Genomic DNA, 8150 nt, shown 5'->3' on the forward strand with positions numbered 1-8150 from the left:
TTCTATTATGATTATTTAGTTTTAGGAAGTCTTTTCTGAAGTGTCCTTCCTCTTAACACCGGAAGCACTTCACATTTTCTTTAGTCTTCAATATATACTTAAAACTCTTACTTCTCTGTATTCTTTCTCATGATGTTGTTTACGTCTTCTCCATTATCTTCTTGTCTACAATTTGTCATCTTGGTTTGTTCCTTGGAAATCAAGTAGCTCGTATTTCTTCCACCTCAAACTTGGTAGTCATTCATACCAACAAGAATTACAACTTGGACATCTTTTGAAAACCTCTCTAGTTCTTGTCAATAACTCTCGAAGGATCATCCAATCTTTTCAGCTTTCTCTCCTCTCGAACAGCCTCGCTCTGATACCACTTGTTGGGATACCATGAGATGAAGTATTCCTTAATGCAAAAACAATAACAACATTGAACAATTGAGGAAACGAAAAAATCAAATTAAAGAACGCGAACACAAGATTTATAGTGGTTTGACCAAAACATGCCTATATCCACTTTTGAAGCACAAAAGAGACTCCCAACTTTATTATCAAGATTGTTATAGAAGTATTACAATGATTCTCTCATAATGAAAGCTTACACAAAACTCACAAGAAATCAATACTCTTAAGGAAAAAGACTTGGCTTTTTAAAGTGTCCGACTACACCTTTAAATAAGCATCAATTAGTTCAATATCAATATTTTGTTCAAATCTCTCAAAGAGCTTCCAAAATATTCTTACAATATTTTCTAATTGTATTTCCATAACAAAAGATCTAATTTCCTTTTATGATAATTTTATTTCCTAATATAATTATACATCAAAAGTTATAATTTCCTTTTATTGAATATACATACATTTTCTTGTACTAAGATTATGTAACATGAATATACCATATTGGTAATATTGTAAATTTATTCTCAACACCACACTATAGTCTCCAATGTTGAGTTAGTGTTTGTTTGTGCGTGTAGATAGATGGAAGATATATCTAATAAGTTTCTTATTTTTTGCTAGTGAATGAGGGTGATGAAAAGTAAAAAAAAAAATATATTTTAAATATTAAAAATTGATCTTTAAAAAATAAAATGGATAAGATGGCAACGTGATATAAAATACTCGTTACTATTTCATAAATAGCTAATACAATACTATTATTATTTTTCAATAGCGACATTAATAGGATATCATAGCTAAATTATGTCTCTATTGCCTCCTATTTTATTATTGTTAACATATTTTAACTCATTTAATATATATTTGTAGTAAGTGTAAAAGTAATTCCTAATATCAAATATCCCTAGTTCAGTTGTCCCTTATAACTTTTTTTTAATTAAAGTTGAGGTCATATATAGATGTGAGTTATGTTGTATTCCTAACTTATATATATATATATATATATATATATATATATATAATTGAACACATTTTATATGTTAAGACCCAATGTATTCAATATGCCAGCACAGTTTTTGGAATATGAATATTCAACCCAAAGTGAAATAAATTATTCAAATTAATTATAGGTGTTAGGTTTGAATTTTAAGTTAATTCGTATTATGTTCACAAATAAGTGTGATTTGGGTAACATATTCTAAATTAATAATGTAATTAAATAAAATTATTTAATCCTTATAATAATAAAATATCACTGTATAAAATTGATATTGATTACCTAATTTTTAAAATTATATAATGTATTCATAGATTAATTATAATTAAATTAAATTAAATATTTTTGTAATAAATATTTTAGTGGTTATAAATATCAAATTAGTTGTATTCATTATTAAATATTAGATAGTAGTTAAACTATAAATGTTATATATTAATATTTTGAGTGCTTTACCAAATTGAAAATAGTTAAAAATAAATAAATAAATGATATACTGCTAGATAAAATATTTTTTTCTTAAAATTAAATGATATTAATACTGTTAAAGTGTCTCAATTCATACCAGCACAATATTTTGGATGAAATTCCAAAAATACATCATTATTGTGAAGAAGTATTTGTTTGGGGTTGTAGTCCTAGAATGGAACCCTAGCTATATTTCGGTAGGTTTTAAGTTCTACATTGATGACAATTGGATATTACACATACTATTTAGAAATACATTATTTTTTATATGTTTTCAATAAATTTCAATTTATAACTTAGTTTTTTATATAAAAAAAAGATAATTGAGGATGAAACTATTATATTCAGAGATTACATACAGTAAATAATAAAGGGAAAATCTAAATAAAAAAATCTTGTTAGTAAATGCTCGCATACATAGAAAAAGAATGTACGTAAATATTCACACCTTAATTCAAATTGTAATAAAATTATTGGGAGAAATAAATCAAAACCCCAATATTGGTACACTAACACACCACAAACATAGAGTGATCACTCAATACACATTATAAAAAAAACATAGCATTATTTGAGAACTCTTCAATGTAATAAACTCACATATGTTCTACTTTATTTATTTCTTCATATTTCCCTTATTTTTATTTCATAAAACATATGTTTACCATGATACACAATCTCATATCATTGTATATAAGAACCAAAAATAATAATGGGACTTCTCACTTTGTTTGTGCTTCCTATCCATGACAAAGAAGCCGAAACCGCTGCCACATGATTCATTATTCCCTCAACAATCAATGTAAATGACTTAATTTCTCCAACGTTAGTGAAAGAAAGTGTGCTCGGTACAACTCGTATTGTGAATGTAGGCGGAGTAAGAATCTTGGCGATGTATGTAGATCTTAATGATCCAACATTGGTAACTCTCCTATTAACGGAGACATTAAAAGGAGTATTTGACGGAACGATGGGGAAGGAAAATGAAGGCAAGTTAAGATTTAAAGAAGTTTTACTCCCATAATGAGTGCAAGCGATTTTGTCACCCGTAATAAGGCTCAACTGTTTGTTGGTGTAGTTTTGGCCACACAAGAACTGCACATAGTCAGCTAGATTTGCATCATACACAAGGCCAGGATTAATGGCACCTACAGGGTTTATTAGGCCTGCTCCATAACCAAATTCTAGTGACTGAGTTGTCCTTGCACTCATCTCGGAGGCTGTAAAAGAATTGTTTAGGTTCAAATGTGAAACAATTTGATAATGCTTCTAAAAAGATTAAAACATGTTCTAATAAATAAATGAGTTAGGAAATGTCATTATACCAGTGGTTATAAGTGCAGATTTTATAGCAGCCGGAGACCATGATGGATGGAAGGATTTGACATAAGCGGCTGCAGCAGAAGCATGTGGGCATGACATTGACGTACCTGATAGGATGTTATATGACAGCCTTCTCGAATCAAGCATTGAAAATGAAGGAGAATTGTTATGTGTCCATGCTGCCAAGATTCTAACACCAGGCGCAGACAAATCTGGCTACAATCATTGAAAACAATTGTATAATTTCTTTGAAATATTGTTTTAATAATATTTTTATATAAATAAATAATTATAACTTAATTGAGCAATATTAGGGTTCGTCTTTAACAATATGACAGTACAAGAGGAATAACTATACAACCTTAAGAATTTGAGGTGTTATACGATTTGGTCCCCTCGATGAGAAGGATACAGTATATGGTGCAAACTGATCAAATGTTTCATGACTTTTAAATATGCTTGCAGTTGGAATACTCCTGTTTTAAAAAATAAATCAATGAAGGAAATTATAATATGTTTTAATGAACATCTAGTGAAGTATTATCATAAATACCTTGGTCTGACCAAATATCTCATGAGTTCGAATGACTCCCTGTTTCCAACAAAAAGTGCCGGGAGAGCAAATGTCCTATAATCGACAGCGATATCATTGCCTCGTATCACCATACCAGTTGCACCAGCAGTTAAGGCTGCGTCCCCTACATTGTATTCATCACAAATGACAATCTTACCTTTTACAAGTCTAGCATCTAGTGACTTTGTGTCTAGGCAAAGTCTGCATTTGATGAGATTTAATTTGTTAATTAATTACTGAAATAATTAGTTTCTTAATAAAATAACTATTGAAATTAAGAAAGTTAAACTATTTCTTTCACAATCTTAGATTTCAAAAACAATAAAAAAAATGAAACATCATGAAACTTCATTGAGGATATTTGGAAACTAGTATTTTATCAATATTATGCATTTGAAATTGTGATTACAAAACTCATTTTACTATTATTTAGTTCAGTAATTATAAGATTCATTTTTAAAACTAATTAATTAAAATTCAGTAATTACTTATCATACAAGTTTTATTGTTAAAAAATATTATGAGATTATACAAGTTTATAATTAACTTTGTAAAAATGAATCTGTATGAGCAAAATAACAGCAAGCAAGCAAACCAAGTAATTTTTTCTATTTATTTGCATTTGAAATTGTAATTACAAATTAAAGTGTGGAGATGTCAAATATTGAATGTTTGTCAATTAAATAGAGAAAACTAATTCACTGTAAATATTTAATTATTTTGATTGCCTCTTAATCAAAGATATAAATTTATTTGAGGTTTTATAAAGAGAATTTTTTTTATTAGATGACGCCCTATCAATTTCAGATATAATACATGAATAGAGATTGTGAACCATTATAAATTAAGTTTTTTTATGATTTCAACTAGAGCCATATTAAAATAATCATTTCACCTTTTTAAGAAATAATATTACAATAACAATTTTGCTTAGTTATTCTAAACAAAATTAAGATTAAAAGAGGAAACATTAGTTGTAAAACATCAATTTAAGAATTATATTAACTTAAAAAAATGTTTTTGTAAAATAAAGTTACCCTCTCAGTTTTCAATATGTTATTTCAGAGTTTTATAAGGCAAAGTCCAATATAACCACTCAAATATCAATGATGAAAATCATAATTTTCATAAAAAAAAATGTAATATTAATATTAAACAAAAAAACAAAGAATTATAACTTGTTAATAGTATACCAATAATAATAATACCTAAAATGTTTTATCACTGTCGAGTAATTAGATTTAAACCATACTAAATTGAGAAATATTAAGTAAAAAAAACTATGTAGTTTGTTTTAAATTAGTTTTAAACTATTTTAAAGTTTATAAAAATAATATTAAAAATAATTAAAACAGTTATATTGATTTGATTATATTATTTAACCAAAATTTAAATCGATTATAAAATAAATATTCGATCATATAATAAACTGATTGATTGGATATAGCAAACCATTCAATTGGAAATTGGTTTTTGTATTTATTCTTCCAAAATGGTTTACAGTTTAAAGGCATTAATATGCTATAATAGTTTTTCCGAGGGTTACTCATTTGATAATCAGTTTTTTCAGATGATTTTGTGTCTTTGTTTTTATTTTCACGTTTTGTGTCTTTTTTTCTACAATCTCACCAAATTAGACTAAAATCTATTAAATTAGACTTTTATATTTTCTTTATTTATATAGTTAGCTTTCATTCATTTAAAACCTAATTAATTTAACTTCTCGGGTTTCCTTAATATAATTCTCTTAAACTATATAATTTTAAGTATATATAAATTTTCTACTTAAATTGTGTATTCTTATCACTTTTTAGAATTCGTATATTTATTTTATTTTAATAAGGATATCCGTGAATCATTTCGATTAATATTGTTACCCGTAATAATATATAATACATATAATCTTTATAACCCACACAAAAATAAAATCCTGGATTCGCCTTCAGTGATAATATCTAGGTAAACATTTTTAGAGAATAAATTAACAGTCATGCATGATAACTAAGTAAATACCTCGATGTATTACGGGAAACCATCTCTCTTATATTTGGAACATCACCGGCATACACCAAAGTGGAGAAATTAGTCTCATCAAACGCATTCAATGTAGTTCCCTGCATTCGAGAGATAAATTAATGAAATCAATAATACAAAATAAAATAAAAAAATCTTGTATCCATGTTGTGCATGCAATTGTGTGCCTAAGTAAAAAAATAAGAAATGATAATGAAATACTATACCACAAATGTCTGGGCATTACCCAACTTCAAATAGGTGACTATCTTTCGATCAGTGGAACTTGCTGCGACGGTAAGAACCCATGGAGAAATATTCTCGACAGTTCCATGTTCAGGACCACCGTTTCCCGCAGAACATATCGTCATAATTCCTTTTCTCATTGCTTGAAAACTCCCAACAGTTATCGAATCCTTCAAATAGTTTGCATTAATACCTGTTCCCATTGAAATTGATATTATGTCAACCCTATCTTTGATGGCATCCTCAAATGCGTCAATGATGTCGATGTCATCAGAACCATCAGTCCAAACTACTTTATATACCGCAATCCTCGAAGAAGGGACTCCTCCTCGTGCTGTACCTTGTCCAAGACCATAAAAGTTCGCCGAACTAACAAGATTTCCGGCAATGATTGAAGCTACATGAGTTCCATGACCAATGGTATCTCTTGGAGAAATAATATCCTCTTGGGAGAATTTGCCATTTCTTCTGTAGTACCTTGCTCCAATTATTTTGCTGCATTGAGATATATAATAATATCATCTTGTACTATAAAATTTGAATTATTTAATATTTTAAAATGTTATAAATGATAATATAAGATTGCTTTAAATTTGTTTGATAATTCAAATAAATCAAGTCCTTACTTGTTACATTTGAAATTCCGTAGCCCATGACACGATCCCTTCCATTTGCTCGGCGGCGATCTCATTCCAACATCACTAAAGCTATCTAATTCTGGCCAAATTCCAGAATCGAGTACTCCAACAATGATGTTGCTCTCAACCTTTTTCACTCTGCTAACCGTTTGAGGAAATTTCAAAAAGTCCCATGATTTTGTAGTGTGCATATGATTTTTTCTATTTGGAAACACTGATACAACTTCTTCCATTGCTGATCATTCAATTAATTGATTAATAAAATGGACTTAAACATGATTTAATTTGTTATAAAGTTAATTAATTATTTTTTAACTAATTAATTATCTTACCAGAAATCCGGTGAACCTCATCATTGGTCAATAGGGCAACAAAACCATTGAAAATACTTTTGTAACTGTGAATAAGTGATGTCGAAGAGTTTCTACAGAAGAAAACAAAAATGAAATAAACAGCTTAGTCATAAAAGTGATGTGATTTGTATTAATAACAAAAGAAGAATATTTAAAAAACAGTTATTAGTAATATTACATGTGAAGAGCTTTTTCTAGAAATCTTGAATGCAAGATAGGTGTATGGATGTCTGAGGTCGGATTCAAGTCTCCCATGTACACTATATATTCCTGTATAAACATAATAACTAGTTTATTTTGTACATATAAAAATTGTTTTGTTGATAAGATGTGAATGATTATTTAAACATACTTTATTTTTGAATCATGAATGGTGTCTAATGTATATTTTTTATGAACTATTTAATTTTTTTTTTATTATAAAACATGTGACTTTTGAGGTTCTCAATAAAAATTGAACATAGATGTGATCTTAGAATGGTGTCTAAGTTTATTTTTATATAAACTATTTCAGTTTTGTATTAAAAAAATCACAACAAACAATGCCTAATCAAAATATAGATTAAGATTTAATATTAAAAGTTGAATAACGAGTGTGTACCTGTCTATCTTGCCCGTTTACATGGGTGAAAGTAAGAAACATAACATAAAATGTACATAGTTGAAGAAAACTTAAAACATCTAAATATGTTCTTGTTTGCATCATATCTTATGTGATTTCCTTGCCTTACTAAGTTGTAAGATTCGTTCTTATTGGGAGACCCTTTATATATCCTAAAAACTATGGAAATACTAATAACTATTTATTTTCATATATATATTCAAATTAACCACATCTCTCGACCTGACAATCCGGACACTTTAAAAATTAAGTATCATTTGAACTTATATTGTTTAAATGTCTCGCGTTCAATTAATTGGTATTGAATTTAAAATATGAAGTCTTATTATATTAGCCTAGTTGGTTAAAAAGTGTTACTTGTTTTTGTTAGGTTGTAAGTTTGAAATATGATTATTTTATTTTTAATGTATAGATTAAGTTTACGAGCGGGTCAACCCACAATCCGACCTAAGTATTCATTTACTTTCACAGATATATCCAAATTAACCACAACTCTCGATCTGGCAATCCAATCACTTTAAAAATT

General features: G+C 27.9%; 1 protein-coding gene across 1 annotated transcript; it reads right to left on the minus strand.

The window, feature by feature from the left end:
* Positions 1-286: 286 nt before the first annotated feature.
* LOC124939388 (cucumisin-like) lies at positions 287-7257 on the minus strand. Its single transcript, XM_047479868.1, has 10 exons — positions 7181-7257; positions 6982-7073; positions 6638-6884; positions 5993-6506; positions 5766-5866; positions 3732-3953; positions 3540-3654; positions 3181-3394; positions 2582-3075; positions 287-397 (listed from the first exon to the last, which is right to left on the minus strand). The coding sequence occupies exons 1-10, from the start codon at positions 7255-7257 to the stop codon at positions 287-289; spliced, it is 2187 nt and encodes a 728-aa protein (XP_047335824.1).
* Positions 7258-8150: the final 893 nt, after the last annotated feature.

This window comes from Impatiens glandulifera, chromosome 5, assembly GCF_907164915.1.
Source record: "Impatiens glandulifera chromosome 5, dImpGla2.1, whole genome shotgun sequence".
Lineage (NCBI taxonomy): Eukaryota > Viridiplantae > Streptophyta > Magnoliopsida > Ericales > Balsaminaceae > Impatiens > Impatiens glandulifera.